The sequence below is a fragment of the Bos indicus genome, chromosome 16, assembly GCF_029378745.1.
Source record: "Bos indicus isolate NIAB-ARS_2022 breed Sahiwal x Tharparkar chromosome 16, NIAB-ARS_B.indTharparkar_mat_pri_1.0, whole genome shotgun sequence".
In the NCBI taxonomy this organism is placed as follows: domain Eukaryota; kingdom Metazoa; phylum Chordata; class Mammalia; order Artiodactyla; family Bovidae; genus Bos; species Bos indicus.
Window position 1 is genome coordinate 76,849,587 of NC_091775.1, and position 18,281 is coordinate 76,867,867.

Genomic DNA, 18,281 nt, shown 5'->3' on the forward strand with positions numbered 1-18,281 from the left:
AAAAAAAACAAAACGATAGTAATATTCTGCTATTGATTCTAAGTAAGTTCCTGTGAATATATCTCTGGTTCGTATATTCCACCTTCTATCAAGGTTGATAAGATAAAATGACTGGAAACCGTTCATAGGCCTGGTAATGCTGACAAAGGTCCATACAGTCAAAGCTGTTGTGTTTCCAGAGTCATGTACGGATGTAAGAGCTGGACCATAAAGAAGGCTAAGAGCCAAAGAATTGATGCTTTCAAATTATGGGGCTGGAGAAAACTTAAGAGTCTCTGGGACAGCAAGGAGATCAAATCAGTTAATTCTCAAAATCAACCTTGAATATTCATTGGAAGGACTGATGCAAAGCTGAAGCTCCAATACTTTGGCCAACTGATGCAAAGAGCTGACTCACTGGAAAAGACTGATGCTGGGAAGAACTGAAGTCAAAAGAAGGGGGCAGCAGAGGATGAGATGGTGAGATAGCATCACTGACTCAATGGACATTGAGCAAACTCTGGGAGATAGTGAAGGATAGGGAAGCTTAGCATGCTGCAGTCCCTGGGATCACAAAGAATCAGGCATGACTTTGCAACTGAACAACAACAGATGTCAACAAAGAGTTTTGAGAAATAAGTGAGGCAGATCACTTTCTGAGTCAGTATTTTCATTAAGAATAAAATTCAGGAATTATAGTTACTTGGTTAAAAAATGTAATTCTGGAAAGACTTGAGGAGTAAGAAGCTGTTTGCCATCTGCTTCCTTCCCAGCACCCCCTGTTCCCTAACCCTGTCATTATCCCAGCAGTGTGCAAGCTGTGAAATCTTAAGCAGATCCTGGCTGCTGGTCATCAAGCTCTGAACAGTCTGCTCTAGCTGTCAGACGATTCTTCTGTCCAAAACACTCCAAATATTGGTAAGGTGGGGTGGGAAGTAATGGAAAGATTAAAAGTCTCAGATAAAAAAATCAAAGATACAACTAAGAACCAAATGGGAATATCAGAACTAAAAAACACAGTAACCAAAACAACAACAAAACCTCACTGGGATGGCTCAGTAGTGGAATGTACATGATGGAAGAGTCAATGAACTTGAAGATCAATGCAAAGTATCAATGCAGAATGAGAAAGGAAGAAAAAAAATGATTGGGGAAAAAATTGTCTCAACCAATATATTGTTCAATAGGCAAATGGATAAACAACTGTAGTATATCTATAAAATGGAATGTCATTCAGTGTAAGCTACTGAGGCAGGAAAAGACTATTTAAACTTATATGTGTATTTGTGAAGTGAGAGAATCTATCTGAAAAGGCTATATATCTCTGAATTCAAACTGTAGGACATCCTGGAAAAGCAAAAATAGACAGTAAAAACAACAGTGGTTGCCCAGGATTTTGAAGAAGGGTAAGAGATGAATATGTAGAGCAGAAAGGATTTTTAGGGCAGGATTTTTGTCAAACACATAACTATACCAGATAAATAGTGAAACCCTTGGAAACTAAGGACTTCAGTTAATTATAATGCATCATTGTTGGTTCATAAATTGCAAACACGATACCATAAAAAAAGAAAGCAAAGCAACAGAAATTATAAAATCTGCACTAATAGAATATGATTCTCATGTACTCCTTAAAATTTTATTATGATCAAAAGCAAAAATTATAATATTGCCTGATGTGGTTTCAGTTGTATGTAAGTTTAATAAATAAGACTGCTGCTGCTGCTGCTAAGTCACTGCTAAAACATAAAAGTGAGGGAGGGGAGCAAAGGGATCTAGATAGTGGTAAGTTTTCTACATTCCATTTAAAGTGATAAAGTATTGATTCTAAGTAAAAGTTTTGTATACTGAAATGCCTATATCGACCAAAAAACAACACACACAAAAAAGACACCCCCCCCCCAAAAAAAACACAAAAAACACAAAAAATCTCCCAAATAAATCCCTGTACAGAGGAATAAAATAATAATTAAAACAAAAAAAGATAAACCAAAATGAAACACTAAAAAGTATTCAAATAATTGAAGAGACAGGAAAGGGGGAAGAGAAAAAGGGAAGAAAGCTAACATTCAGAAAATAAATGATAAAATGACAGACCAAAGCTCAAACATATTGATAAATATCTTAAATATAAATGGCCTAAATCACCAATTAAAAGACAGAGATTTTCAAGACATAAAAACTAAATGCTGTCAAGACTTCAAGCCGTATATAACGATTTAAGTAACTAATAAGTAAAATAAAGGGAAAAAATATACCCTGCAAATGATAATCAAGTGAAAGCTAGTTTGGGGTTATAGTAAGAACATGCAAAGTAGACTTTAGAACAAAGAAAATTATGAGGGATAAAAAGGAACAATAAACAATGATAAAAAAACTCAACTCACCTAGAGGACAGAACAATTCCAAATGTGTACACACCTAACAAAACATCTTCAAATACATGTAGATAAAACCAAAGAGGGAAAGACAATATCCACAATTATTTTGGAGACTTAACCACCGCTTTCTTGGCACAAGAATAAGTAAACAGAACATCAGTAAGGACATAAAAGAACTATCGACCTGACATTTATAGAACACTGCATCCAACAACAGAACACACGTTCTTTTCCAGGACACAGAACATTCACCAAGACTAGGACCAACTTTTTCTGTAAAACATTTACAGACAAATCACTGATAAAGAACTTGTCTCCAGTATATAGAAAGAAATCTCAAAACTCAATAAGATTAGCACTCAGTTATAAAAATGGTCAAAAGACTTCAACACACTTTATAAAGAAGATGACTAAAAGGCAATTAAGCATTTGAAAACATATACATAGCCTTTGAGAAAATGCAAATTAAAACCAAGAGACCACTACACACTTATCAGAACGGGTGAAACACAAGCGATCAGCGTTGCTGAGGATATGCAGCAATTAGAACCCTTACACACTGGGGGTGGGCATGCAAAATGGAATAAGCCAGTCTAGACGGTTTGGTGATGTCTAAGCTATGGTTTTTCCAGTAGTCATGTATGGATGCGACAGTTGGACTATAAAGAAAGATGAGCACCAAAGAACTGATACTTTTGAACTGTGGTGTCGGAGAAGACTCTTGAGAATCCCTTAACTGCAAGGAGATCCAACCAGTCAATCTAAAGGAAATCAGTCCTGAATATTCATTGGAAGGACTGATGCTGAAGCTCAAACTCCAATACTTTAGCCACCTGATGCGAAGAACTGACTCATTTGAAAAGACCCCGATGCTGGGAAAGATTGAAGGTGGGAGGAGAAGGGGATGACAGAGGATGAGATGGTTGGATGGCATCACTGACTCAATGGACATGAGTCTGAGTAAACGCTGGGAATTGGTGATGGACAGGGAGGCCTGACGTGCTGCAGTCCATGGGGTTGTAAAGAGTTGGACACGACTGAGTGACTGAACTCATCTATAAAGCTAAATATATACTTAACAAATGACCCAGCAATCCCATTCCTAGATATTTACCCTAACAGAATGAAATCACCTAAAACTGGAAACAATGCAAATATCCTTCAACAGATTAACATTTAATCCAACTGTGGCACATCCACACCAGGGAACACTACGCAGCAACGAAGGAGAATGCATGCACTGATCCATGCCACACCTGATACATGCAACACCAGGATGAGGCTCCAAGGCCTCCCGCAGAGGAAAAAGCCAGTCTCAAGGCTGACCTAGTGTAAGGCTCCCTTATGTGATATTTTTAAAAAGGCAAAACCATAGTAAAAGAGAACAGAGCTTGGTGCATGGGTGTGGAGGAAGAACGGACCACAGAGAAATGGAATGCAAAAGTTCTTCTGGGAGATGGACTGTTCACAACCTGAGTGTGTGTTTAAATTTGTGTAAGTGCACACCAAAAAAAGACATGCACATTTTACTGAGTGTTATTAATAATTTGAAAATTAAAATTTTAATTTTAATCTGCATAAAGTTAAAATTTTATTAAATTTAAATTTTAAAAGTAGATACTATATCTAAGTAAAGGTATTTAAGACTTCTTGCATCAGATAAAAAAATCATTTTAGGAGGCTTTTAAAGAAGGCCTGAATAAATAGGTATTTATTAATACCATGTTCAGTAGCTAAAGGTATCAATTCTAACTAAACTGACATATTCAGTTAAATCTCAAATTCTGACATTTTTTAAACTTCAGATTCAAAATCTGTAAGAAAATGCAGAGGACTTAGGATAGCTAAAAACTTCTTAAAGAAAACAAAAGAAGTCTTTGTCTACCAGACGTTCAGATTTCTTGTAAAGCCAGAGTATATGGTTTGATGGGAGACAAAAAGAACAATGAAATAGTAAAAAAAATTCTAGAAACAGAACCACATGCGTAAGAATCCGTGCTAGGGGAATTCCCTGGCAGTGCAGCCGTGAGGACGCTGGCTTCCACTGCAGGGGACAGGGGTTCAGTTTGTTGGGAGCTAAGACCCCGCATGAATCCATGCTAGGGGAATCCCCTGGCAGTGCAGCCGTCAGGGCGCTGGCTTCCACTGCAGGGGAAGGGGGTTCAGTTTTTTGGGAGTTAAGACCCCGCATGCTGTACTGCGCAGCGAAAAGAAGACTTGATGTGCACTACAGGTAGCACAGCGAGGCAAGGGTGGTCACTTCAGTGACCTGTAACTGAAACAGCGGCTATCCACATATACAAAACGAAATATGGTCCCTGGCAAAAATCATATGCAGGAATTAATTTCAAGAGAGATCTAAATGTGAAAGACCACACATTAATGCTTTCAGAATAGAATATAGTGTAGGAGAATATCTTCAAAGTCTTAGCAGTTAAACAAGTGCTCCTCAAATGGTTAAAAAAAAACACACCCCACACAACCCCCTAACCACAGAAGAAAATTAAGAATTCTCACTGGAAACATATAAACTATAAATAATGGTCTGGGAGAAGATATTTGCAACATACATATCCAACAAGGACCAATAACCAGAATATATAAAGATCTCACACAAATCCACAAGAAGGCAATCAAAATACAAAATGAAAAAAAAAGATCCTTGAAAAAACACTTCACAAAAGATTTTCAATACGAAGAGTTGTTCAGTGTCATTCATTCTCAACAAAATGCAAACTAAAAGTATTCTAAGGTACCACTGCTAGAATCACTGAAATTAAAGAGATAACCTCCAGGTATTTTAAACAGCCGGTGGTCCTATAACCAGCTTAGAAAACGCCTCGTCAGTATCTACTAAAACTGAAACACATACGCCTTCAGGCAAACGACTGTACTCGTAGGTATGCGCCAAACAGAGTGTCTGTATCTCACCCCAAAAGGCACGTTCATAAAACCTTTAGTCATACAGCTCAAAACCAGAAACCCAGATATCCATCGACAGTAGAAGAGATGAATAAATTGTAGGATATCATATGCTGGGAAAGACTGATGACAAGAGAAAAAGGGGGCGACAAAGGATGAGATTGCTGGATCTCCAACTCACTGGACATGAATTTGAGCTAACTTCAGGCAAGAGTGGAGGACAGGGAAGCCTCGTGTGCTGCAGTCCACAGGGTCTCAAAGAGTTGGACAGGACTGAGCAACTGAGCAACAGCAAAACGGGGTGCAGAATTAAACTGCTCCCCCTGTCAGAGCAAAGTAGGTGCTTCGATTTGTTTGATCTTCATGTTCAACATAGCCAAGAGTTTTACATGTAGTGGGGAGATACCAAATATTTGTTAAAGTGCTAGATAAAATATAAAGCCTAAAATTTAATTTAAAACTTTACCATATTTTATTCTCTTAAAAATATCATTAAACCTTTTTAAATCTAAAAATTGAGAATACCATACCTGAATAATAGATGCTGATTTACTGTGAACTCTTTCTAGTTTTTCCTTTTTCAACATTAATAGTTTTCTCTTTGCTAAGGCTCTTCGCCAGTATTTCTGAATGACCAATGCTGCGCTGACCTTCTTTTTAAATCGTTGTTTAGTGAGGAAATTGATTATAGCTGATTGAATAATTCTTGCAGCTTTGTCTCTCTTCTAAAAAAAAAAAAAAAAAATGCAAATATGAATTAAACAATCACTTGAGACCCTAAGCCATTATTTGTAAGAAGTCAGATTGGGCTTCCCAGGTGGCTCAGTGGTAAAGAATCTGCCTGCCAATGCAGGAGACACAGGAGATGCGGGTTGATCCCCGGGTTGAGAAGATCCCCTAGAGGAGGAAATGGCAACCCACTCCAGTATTCTAGCCTGGGAAATCCCATGGGCAGAGGAGCCTGGTGGGCTACAGTCAATGGGTCACAAGAGTCAGAGACTACTGAGTAACTAAGCAACAACAACAGTTTCTCAGATTATGGTGGAATGAATTCATGCTTGATTTTTGGGAAAGGGTGTGCCAACAAAGGGCTATATAGTCAAAGCTATAGTCATGTTCACATATGAGAGTTGGACTATAAAGAAGGCTGAGCACCAAACAATTGATGCTTTCAAATTGTGGTGCTGAAGAAGACTCTTGACAGTTTCTTGGTCAGCAAGGAGATCAAACCAGTCAATCCTAAAGGAAATCAATCCTGAATATTCATTGGAAGGGCTGATGCTGAGCCAAAGATCCAATACTTTGGCTACCTGATGCAAAGAGCTGACTCATTGGAAAAGACCCTGATACTGGGAAAGATGGAGGGCAGGAAGAGAAGGGGACAACAGAAACAGAAGATGAGACGGGTGGATGGCATCATCAACTCAGTAGACATGAGTCTGAGCAAATTCTGGGACATAGCTGAAGGACAAGGAAGTCTAACATGCTGCAGTCCATGGGGTTGCAAAGAGTCAGACATGACTGAGCAACTGAATAACAAAGTAGGAGAAAAAAAAAAAGGAAAAAGAGACTCAAATAAACAAAATGCTTTACAGTATAAGGAAGTATTATTTTATGATTTTAATTGGATGTACTGTGTTTATTTATTATTAATGTGTATTTACTTATTTGGCCGTACCTCACAGCATGTGGGATCTTAGTTCCCCGACCAGGGATTGAACCCACACCTCCTGTATTGGAAGCTAGGAGTTTTAACTGCTGGACCACCAGGGAAGTCCTGGAAGTATTGCTTTGCTGCAATTTGAAGAAAGGAATTCACAAAAAAGAAAAAAAGAGGCAAAACACCCTCTTTTACCACTAGAATACACTGTGGTTTTAAGTATAGAGGCTCAAGAGGACAGAGCTCAGGGCTATGACAAGTGGTGTCAGGACTGCCTGAGGTGTCAGTGTCCAAAGAGGAGCTGGCTGCCTCGGGAGTTCCAGAGGCCAGCGCCCTGAACATCTCTACTTCTAACAATGAATTTCAGTGAATAGTAACAGGTTAAATGCCAGGTATCAAGCACCATTCTAAACACTGCGAGAATGAGCCATCCAACCTCACAACAACCATGAGAACAGATGAACCGGCCCTACCCCCATGCTGCTGCTGCTAAGTCGCTTCAGTCATGTCCAACTCTGTACGACCCCATAGACGGCAGCCCACCAGGCTCCCCTGTCCCTGGGATTCTCCAGGCAAGAATACTGGAGTGGGTTGTATTTCCTTCTCCAATGCAGGAAAGTGAAGTCGCTCAGTCGTGTCTGACTCTTAGTGACCCCATGGACTGCAGCCCACCAGGCTCCTCCGTCCATGGGATTTTCCAGGCAAGAGTACTGGAGTAGGGTGCCATTGCCTTCTACCCCCATGGCCGTGAGGAAACCCAGGCAGGTAGGTCAAGTAGACAGCTGGTCCCCCAGGGGTCAGCCCGCCAGGATTTGACGTAGACAGTCTGGCTTCAGAGTTCGTGCTCCTAATCACTTCGCTGCTCTTTAAGGCTAGACTTATTACTTCACTTCACTTGAATTAGACACAGGAATATAAATTATTCCTCTGGTGGAAAGGAACAACGTACAGGCTGTCTGACAGCCCTTTGTGTTGCTGCGTGGGACAGTGAGCAATGCGAGGGCGGGCTCGGCACAGAGATCAGCTGTAGGTGCTGACTGGTATTTAACTACAACTGGAAACCATGCAGCATGAGAACACAGCTACCTGCTGCTGTTAAGTCGCTTCAGTCGTGTCCGACTCTGTTCGACCCCATAGACGGCAGCCCACCAGGCTCCTCTGTCCCTGGGATTCTCCAGGCAAGAACACTGGAGTGGGTTGCCATTTCCTTCTCCAATGCATCAAAGTGAAAAGTGAAAGTGAAGTCACTCAGTCGTGCCCGACTCTTAGCGACCCTATGGACTGCAGCCTACCAGGCTTCTCCATCCATAGGATTTTCCAGGCAACAGTACTGGAGTGAGTTGCCATTGCCTTCTCTGGAACACAGCTAGGGAAGGGATCAAATTGCTATTCTAAACCTGGCCACCATATGCAAAGAGCCCACTCATTTGAAAAGACCCTGATGCTGGGAAAGATTGAGGGCAGAAGGAGAAGGGAATGACAGAGGATGAGAGGGTTGGATGGCATCACCGACTCAATGGACATGAGTTTGAGCAAGCTCTGGGAGATACTGACGGACAGGGAGGCCTGGCATGCTGCAGTTCACGGGGTCGCAAAGAGTTGGACAGGACTAAGTGACTGAACAATGACAATAACCCAGGTCTGAAATGGTGCAAGAGAATAAATGGTATGAATCACCAAAATTCAGCTACTTTACAGGTACTAAGAACTTTATCATAAATACATGGTAATTCAGAACTAAGGAGCAATCTTGGGTGAAATATATTCTGAAATACCTGCTAAGATTTATTAAACATGAATGCTTCTTTTACTTTCTCCAAATAAATACAGCATTATTAGTGAAAAGAGTAGAGGATTAAAATAGTTCATTCAGTTTGACCAAGGAGACCATTTCTAACATTGTGAAAAATGACATTTTTTCCGAACTCAAGAAAACACTTATTTTATGTTAATGCAAAATTCGTGTTATCAGGGACACAGAGGGACAACCCTTCTCCCTGAGCTTGGGTCCTAAATGTTCTGAGAAGTTAAGCGATGGAAACCAAAATGCCACTTTTAAACTAACAAACGATAGCCTGGAAGACAGTTTCATGGCAGACAGAATGAGCTTGGCTAATCAAACTGCAGAGTCTGGCAGGGGACACCCAGGCCAGAGAGGCACTGGTTGGGGGCAAGCGTCCCAGAGCATAGGGCGAAAAAGGAAAGGAAAGCTCCTATTTCCCAGAGGCATGTCAGAGTTCAAGAGGAGGGAGGGAAGAGATGAGTCAGACAACCCCAGTTTACTTTTCACAAATTCACAACGTGCGTAAGTTATTCCATGTCCCCTGGAGCAGAGTGAAAGGGAGGACAAAGCCTGGAAAAAATACCCAGTGAAGGAAACATTGGACATTAGGGAGAAATATGCATCCCCTACTCGAAACATACACAATCATGAAAATTACCTCACTAATTTCTTACGTCAGTAAAATGTAAAAAGGATATCAAGAATCATTCAGCTGACATTTTATGAACAATTTACATTACAGTATTTCATTACTGACTGGGCTTCCCAGGTGGCTCAGTGGTAAAGAAGCCACCTGCCAATGCAGGAGATATGAGAGATGTGGGTTGGAACCTGGGTGGGGAAGCTCCCATGGAGAAGGGAATAGCAACCCACTCCAGTATTCCTGCCTGGGAAATCCCACGGACAAAGGAGCCTGGTGGGCTATAGTCCACTGGGGTCTCAAAGAGCTGGACATGACTGGGTGGCTGGGCACACACACACTTCATTTTTGAGGAGTACCTGATGGTGTTTTAGATCTTTTTTTAGCTTATATTGTCTCCAAGTTGTTTGTATGAGTCGAGCGGCTCTCGTTTCTTTACGAAGATCCAAAAGCCTCGCACAAAGAAATGACAAATAGGTAATCACCACCTAAGAGAGAACATAAACGATGAAGAGAGAAGTTTCTATGAGACAGAGAGCATGAGACTTCCTATCATCTGAGACTCTGATTACTAAGAGTTATTACTGTTAAGGAACTTTTACTTTACCTTCTCATCAGGGATTGTGTTTGACATATCTGAGTGATGGATCATGGCAGGTATTCCACCAAGGTCTCTAGCTGCAGACCTAACCAACTGAAAATTTTTCTTTTCATTTTCTAGGAGTTCTTTGTATAGTTCTGAAGTATTTTCTGCAATGCAAGAAAAACAGAGATCAGATGATACTGCGAGGGCCAGAAATCAGACAGGCCAGTGAGAACACTGGAGGAGTAAATTAACTGAAAGGGACTAACCCTGATCAGGTGGTTTAAGAGAGAAATCCAGAAAACTCCCGTCAGATTCGGATGATGAATTCAGCACCACGGAACCAGTGTGCGTGCACTCCACGGTCTGGGTGGTTCGCTGACATATGGCGTCAAAAGGAACGTAGCAAGGGTGGTAGTGGTGGATCAGGTAACACAGCACCCGGCCGTCCGAGAAGGACACCGTGAAGTTCTCCACCTGGTGAGAAACGTCGGGAAAAGAATGGACGGTATCTAGGTAAGAACACAGGTACTGGTGGCTTTACAGTCCGTATTTCCTTTTAATAGCTAGGACGGCGTGCTAATTTATAGCAGCACCTACTGTAATACCATGTGTATGCTCCGGCGTATCTGATTCTTTGTGAACACAGGGACTGTAGCCTGTCAGGTTCCTACGTCCATGGAATTTCCCAGGCAAGAATACTGGAGTGGGTTTGCCATCACCTTCTCCTGGGGATCTTCTCGACTCAGGGATCAAATCTGCGTCTCCTGCATTGGCAGGCAGATTCTTTACCACTGAGCCACCTGGGAAGTTATACTGTAGACTACCACATTCATGGCCAAATTCTCACCTCTAAAATATTATATTATTGTGCTGGGTGGAGAGTGTTCATCAAAAAATTCATGTCCTTCCCAGACTCTCAGGATGTGATCTTGTTTGGACATAGGGTCATTGCAGATTTAACCAGTTAAGATGGGACCACACTGGAGTAAGATGAGGTTTTAATCTGATGTGACTGGTGCCCTTATGAGAAAGAGAGAGAGACACAGAGACAAGACGCATAGGGAGAATGCCATGTGAAGACAGGCAGTGACTGGAGCACTGTGTCTACGGACCTAGGAAAGCCAAGGGACTGGAGTCAAGAGAAAGGCATGGGACGCAGGACTGCAGCACCAGGGTCTTTGGGGCTCTCTAGTACTTACTAAGACACAGACGATCATATATCTGACAGTTTTTCTGTTTTACATTCCTTATGGGATATGTTATTCATATGCATCAGGACCATTTATTTTCATGTATTTATACTTAAACATACATATATGGTTGTGTATTAAAGACATATAAATATATGTATTTATACTTAAACATACATACATATCCTCCATTTCATATAGCAATGGAGGATCAATCTAACAAATGATTATAAAAGACACAACTCAGACTATTTCCTCCCTCTCTACCGAGTGGGGCAAAGTCCTCTAATGTCCCTTTGTGGATGGTGGGTTTGTTTGCATTCACCTTTGTAATAAGAGTTTCCTTGGTAGCTCAGACAGTAAAGAGTCTGTCTACAGTGTGGGAGACCCAGGTTTGATCCCTGGGTCAGGAAGATCCCCTGGAGAAGGAAATGGCAACCCACTCCAGTGTTCTTTCCCGGAAAATCCCATGGACAGAAGAGCCTGGCGGGCTACAGTCCATGGGGTTGCAAAGACTCAACTGAGTGACTTCACTTTGTAATAAGGATATGATCCTTTGGTGCCCCAGTTCTATACAAGCATCTCCTTTTAAGACTACCAACTAGGGCATTTTTTCCCCTAGTAAGACATAAAATATAATCGTTCATTACACAATTGGTGACAGATTTGATGAAACTAGATATGTGACGGCACCCTTACTTATTAGAGGAAAAGTTTGCTTGTACATATTAACTAAGAGGGGATACAGGTATACATGTAACTGACTCGCTTTGCTGTATGGCAGAAATGAACACACTCTAAAGCCATTATACTCCAATAAGAAAAAAAAAGAAAAAAAGAAATGCATTATCATTATTATTATAATTTTTAATTGGTATTAACACACTGTATTGTTTATAATATAAATTATATTAGCATCTGTATTATCATAATAAATCTGTATAAGATGTATCATTATAGTTATGTAATTGTTACATGTTTATATGTTACTTATTATATATTAATATATACATATATAAAATACATCATATAAAAATATCTGTATAAATGATCTATATAGTAATAAAATTCTACTACCTTATATGACATTAAAGAAAAGAAATTAAAGAAAATATTTCATGCACTGTTTATTTGATTTTAACCAAAATTTGCTTAAAGAAATTAGGCTAAAACAAAAACACAGAACTTACTTTTTTATTATAGAAGCCACAGACCGCATTTACCCAGTCCATCAGCAGCTTTACGCTTTCACTGCACTGTTCAAAGGGGCCGCTATGCCTTTCATCTCTTTTTTTACTGATAACAGCATCAGGACGGCATGACAGTGCAGACATCGTTTTCTTTGTACTCTGTGTGTTCTTTAAAAAGTCAATTTCTTCCTTTAACTGATCCAAATTAAGGGAAATATCCACCTGGAATACAAAAAGAGGATAAATACCATATTTTTCATACATTATTTTTGGCCCACAAAAGTTCAAGTCTGCTACTATCAATATTTTTTTAAGACAAACACAGTCTACAAGGAAGTCATGGAACGTTTAAGTGCTTGAGTGCACGGGATCTGTGTTCACCTAAGTCAGGGATCTGATCTTGTCTGTGTCCCATCAGCGAGGAACCCTTAGCTCTAGTCTCCTCCCCTATAAAGAAATGACAATAGCGACCTACTGGGGACCTTGTGAGGATTAGACTGGAGTGTACATAAAGCCATTAGCACAGTTCCTGGGACAGAATAAGTCTCGCAAGTAACAGCTACTACTGCTAGTCTTTACTTGACACAAAAGACTTTTATAAGTCAATACTGAAAACTGACAAAAAATACAAAATGCACCAAATGTACAATACCTGAAAAGCCAATGCGATCTTCCAGAGCAACGCCAGGGTTTTCTCTCTGTGTCTGTCCACAATATCCTTAGACAGGATTGCATTTCCTGCAAACGGAAAAGAGTCCGTTAGCACAAAGTACGTACAACTTGATTTTCAGTGAGAAGAAAACTTTTATCGTTACTTGGTTTTTACCATGCTCATCATTCAGCTGAATTCCTCGTGATTTAAGAATTTCAAGAACGATGTCAACATTGTGCATCTTTTGAAGACGACTTATTGCAGGAATTCTGAGTTTCTTTGAGAGATTCCAGTTTTGCGTGAGAAGTTCCATAGTTCGCCTAACAGTGAAGGGATTGCCACATGAAATTGTTAAGATAAAAACATGCAGGAAAAACTAACTTCATTTAAATAATCACCCATATCAATCTTCCAGAGTTAAAGGGTTTTTAGGTTAGAAAGATCTCAAAACTGTTACTCCATAGTTAAGTAAATAGAGTTATTTCTCATTTAAGCCTGGGGGTTAAGGTCTATGAACAGAATGTAAGAATGGGAAATAAGATGCACACACACAAATGCACACAGAAACAGAAGAACAAGGCTCTTTAGGGAAAAGAAAGGAAAACGGACACTGACTGAGGGACTCCAGTGTTCTACACATCAGGTAAGCGCTTTCTTTTCTTATTTTAGTCCTTTTCTTATTTTGTCCATGGCAAATCCCACAGTCGGGCAATTATTATCCCATATTTGGCATATGAAGAAACCAAAGCCCAGAAAAGTAAAATAAATTTCCCGTGATCTTACAACTAGTAATGACAAGACTAAGATCAGAACTAAACCCCACTGTTACAGTTTCCGACGAAGCCATTGTCTTATATTTATACCAGGTAAAGCAAAAATGTTTGAGTGCCTACCTTAAAGAATCATTTATACCACAGTTTAAATTCAAACTCCTAATATCATTTAGTGTTTTACACTAGACAAAAATCACTGTTTCCACAGAAAGATCGAGCCCAACTAATGACTGTATCTGGTTAAAATTTGGCAGACCTGCATCCTTTGCACTGCAAGGCAAATTCTTAACCACTAAACTACCAAAGGAAGTCCCATGTATCCTATTTGTGAAGAACTGGGGATTCACAAAGATATAATGATAACTTCCTCACAAATGTCAGACATAATATAAATTAGAGAGTTTCTTAGAAACAAGATGGATGCCTTCAAGTCACATATTGTAAAGAAGCCACCCGACATACAGTGTAAAGGCCGCTCCTTCCAAAGCAGGCAGTGGTGACTCACTGCTGTCACATCAAAGCCAGTGCCTAGGACTCTAGTGTGTTAGTGAGGAAACGCGTGCGACACGAAGCTGGATGTCGGGAGCTGATGCCCACTGCCACTGCGGGGTAAAACCTGGGCAAAACACGCCGTATCTTCATCTCACTTCTCACGTGTTGTTGTTGTCGTGTCCGACTCTTTGTGACCTCATGGACTGCAGCACACCAGGATTCCCTGTCCTTCACCATCTCCTGGAGTTTGCTCAAACTCAAGTCCATTTAGTTGGTGATGCCATCCAACCATCTCATTCTCTGTGCTCTCAATCTTTCCCAGCATCAGCGTCTTTTGCAGTGAGTCAGCTCTTCGCATCAGGTGGCCAAAGTATTGGAACTTCGGCTTTAGCATCAGTCCTTCCAATGAGTATTCAGGGTTGATTTCCTTTAGGATGGACTGCTTTGATCTGCTTGCTGTCCAAGGGACTCTCAAGAGTCTTCTCCAGCACCAAAATCTGAAAGCACCAGTTCTTCAGTGCTCAGCCTTCTTTATAGTCCAAACCTCACATCCATACATGACTATTGGAAAATCCATAGCTTTGACTATATGGACCTTTGCTGGCAAAGTGATGTTTCTGCTTTTTAATACACTAAGTTTGTCACAGCTCTCCTTCCAAGGAGCAAGTGTCTTTTAATTTCAGATCTTCATCCTTACATGTGCAACATGGTTAACACAAATAAAACTGGTCTCAAATGATGTAGAAGTCATGAAATCACTGCAGATAAAGTGCTAAGTCTTATAGTTTAATTAGCCCCATGCTTTCCCCAACTCCTATTCTGGGGCATCAGTGGTTCCTACTCAGACCTCATCACCTGCCAGCAGGGAAAAATGTGGATAGGGGACAAGGTTTCTTGGCCTAAAATTTACACTATTTTCCTGAACTTACCCCAACTTTTTAAACCCTAGATTTATCCCATTACATAAAAGACCAAGAGGGATTGTGTATGTTAGAAAAAAGTGTCTTCCAGAAAATTTTCGTCTATTCTAGGGAGAGACATAATTTCATTTCTTATACTCACACGAGACGCACCCCACACTGCAAGTCTACAGCAAGATTCTTAACAGCAAAATCAAATTCATCAAAAGGCATCTGGACGTGGGTCACAGGAAATCCCAGTAAGCTCAGGTGACGGGAAAGGTCACCTTCACCACCTAGGAAATCTCGTGAAAAAGCCAGAAGAATTTCTTTACTGGCCTATGGAGAAACAAACAGAAGGTATTATAATCCAGTATCATCATTCTGTTTATAATAAAAACAAATTCTTCAAATCATTCTGCGCATATAGAAATAAAGTAAAATTAACAGTAGTATAAAAAGACAGTTTCATATGGTAACAATGGAAACCTCATATATTTCCACAATATTTCCAATTTAAGACTTTTTAAGAAAGGGCTCATAAATAATAGTAACTCTAAAAATTAGGATTTGATAGCATACTAAATTAGGAAAGAAATTTTCTCCCAAATTAATTCCTCAGAAGCACAGTTACATTCATTCTCAAAGCAAAGCTAGGATGACGCACTGGTGAAATGTCAACCAACAAGCTAGGCAGGGTTCGAACTACTGGGCAGGCATTTCTGTTCTACTTCAGAGTACTGTTCTTTGGGAAAATCACTTTTTCTGAGGAGAAAATATACAATAAAAACAGACAAAATTTTATATGTGAAATATAAAATATAAGATAAAAACTATTGGGCTCCCTTGTGGCTCAGCTGGTAAAGAATCCGCCTGCAATGCAGGAGACCTGCGTTAGATCCCTGGGTTGGGAAGGTCCTCTGGAGAAGGGAAAAGCTACCCACTCCAGTATTCTAGCCTGGAGAATTCCATGGACTGTATATACATAGTCTATGGGGTTGCAAAGAGTCAGACTAGTGTTCTTTGGGAAAATCACTTTTTCTGAGGAGAAAATACACAATAAAAACAGACAAAAGTCTTATATGTGAAATAAAATATATAAGATGAAAACCATACCTTGAACTCTGCATCTTTACAGAAGAGACAAGGATCATGATCAATAAGTCTAGAGATTTTAGCATAATCAAGGAAACAAATCAACAATAATAGCTTTTTCAATGTAAACTTAGACAGAGCTTCTTCATGACCTGAAATAAAGTACAAAAAGGCATAGCACATTCATCTATGTAAGACAAGTTTGGTTTTCTTTTCTTGGTGGGGGGTTGATGAAATATTTTTCTATATTTAGTTATTCTGCTATGCTTTTGGTCTATATATTCCTGCTAAGGATTCCTGAGATGTGTCCTATACTTTAAAGTCAAATTATCTTGGAATTCTTTGTAAGTCTATAAAATTCCTTATTTTACCTTTTTTTTTTTTTGGCAGGGGGAACGTAAATTGGTGCATCAACTATGGAAAACAGTATGGAGATGACTCAAAAAACTAAAAAGAGAACTACCAAGTAATCCAGCAATTACACTGCTGAGTATATATTCAGAGAAAATGAAAACGCTAAGTCAAAAAGATACATATACCGCAATGTTCATAGCAGCATTATTTACAATACCCAAGATGTGGAAGCAACCTAAGTGTCCATCGACAGAAGAACGGATAAAGAAGATGTGGTGTATACATATGTATATGTGCATGTATGTACATGTGTGGAATAGAATACTACTCGGCCATAAGAAAGAATGAAATTTTGCCATTTGCAGCAACATGAATGGACCTGAAGGGCATTATGCTAGAGAAATAAGTCAGAGAGAGAAAGACAAATACTGCATGGTATCACTTAATGTGGAATGTAAAAAATAAAGCAAACTAGTGAATATGACAAAAAAGAAACAGACCTGCAGATACAGAAAACAAACCAGCGGTTACCAGCGAGGAGAGGAGCGGTGGGGGCAAGACAGAGGAGGAGATTAAGAAGTACAAATCACGATAAAATAAATAATAGCTTATTTGATAATAGCTTATCAAATAAATTAGCTACAAGGACATATTGTACAACACAGGGAATATAGCCAATATTTTATAAAAGCTGTAAACGGAGGATAGCCTTTCAAAATTATGAATCATTATGCTGAACAGCTGAACCTTACATAACACTGTAAATCAACTATACCTCAATTAAACAAAAAACAAGTTATATGTAAAAGTAGGAGAGTTACAATCTGCTAGAACAAACCAGCAGCAATAAGCACAGGAGCACACTGCCTGTCTTAGGCTTTCCATGTACAGGCTCATTTAAGGCTCACGACGCCTCTATGGGGCAGGTACTATTTAACGTTTCCAGTTCATGGAAGAAACTGGGGCACAGACACAGCAAGACACTGGGTTAGCTTCACACGACAACTACGTCATGAGCACCGCAGGCACCGACCCAGGGGCTAAGAATACTAAAACAGCAAGTGGCAGCCTAAGACAGACGTGACCTCCACAGGGCGTGAGGCCTGCTTGTGAGGTGGCGAGGAGAGACAGCAGGCACAAATAGCGATAGGGCTATAGCGGTGGGGGACAGATGGGGAATGGCGCAGGTCGTAGAAAGAGACGGCAGTGGAGAGAAAGGCCTTTTACACCAGTTTCTCTGGAAGGTGAAGTCGGAACAGAGACAGGAATGAGGACAGGATGCCCTCTGCACACAGCGTGGGGAGCACACGACGGAGGCAGAGCCACCCACCATCTCTGTACAGGTGAGGGACACTTGGGTGCCTGTACTCGGCTGCGATGTCAGGATTCCAAAGCAGGCGGTTCAGAATGAACATCGCCAGCCCCGTGACGTCACTGTTGTCTTCCAGAGGCACCAGTTCTCCGTATATCGTCTGAAAAGAAATCCAAGCCCAAGTCAGGGCTGTGCTCTCTCTTCGGGGCACAGGGAAGCAGAGGGGAGGGACAGATGACGATGGTCTAGGAACTGGCGAGGTTCTGATTCCTTTGGGAGAGATGAGGATGAGGATGGGCTGAACATGTAATGTTTTGTGCAATTTTTAGTGCACCCTTCTTCACAGTGAAGAAGAGAAGAAAGTTCAGGACTA

General features: G+C 40.4%; 1 protein-coding gene across 2 annotated transcripts in view; it reads right to left on the bottom strand.

Annotated features, from left to right (window-relative positions):
* The window catches only part of ASPM (assembly factor for spindle microtubules), a 60,361-nt gene that overhangs the window by 20,247 nt on the left and 21,833 nt on the right, over nt 1-18,281 (bottom strand). For both annotated transcript variants that reach the window (XM_070768702.1, XM_070768703.1), the window contains exons 8-17: nt 17,927-18,068; nt 16,264-16,394; nt 15,311-15,486; nt 13,158-13,303; nt 12,984-13,069; nt 12,332-12,553; nt 10,218-10,425; nt 9,973-10,115; nt 9,725-9,853; nt 5,813-6,007 (exon numbers count right to left, since the gene is read on the bottom strand). In XM_070768702.1, coding sequence (XP_070624803.1) covers nt 5,813-6,007; nt 9,725-9,853; nt 9,973-10,115; nt 10,218-10,425; nt 12,332-12,553; nt 12,984-13,069; nt 13,158-13,303; nt 15,311-15,486; nt 16,264-16,394; nt 17,927-18,068 — 1,578 coding nt within the window. The remainder of the gene's footprint in view (nt 1-5,812; nt 6,008-9,724; nt 9,854-9,972; nt 10,116-10,217; nt 10,426-12,331; nt 12,554-12,983; nt 13,070-13,157; nt 13,304-15,310; nt 15,487-16,263; nt 16,395-17,926; nt 18,069-18,281) is intronic.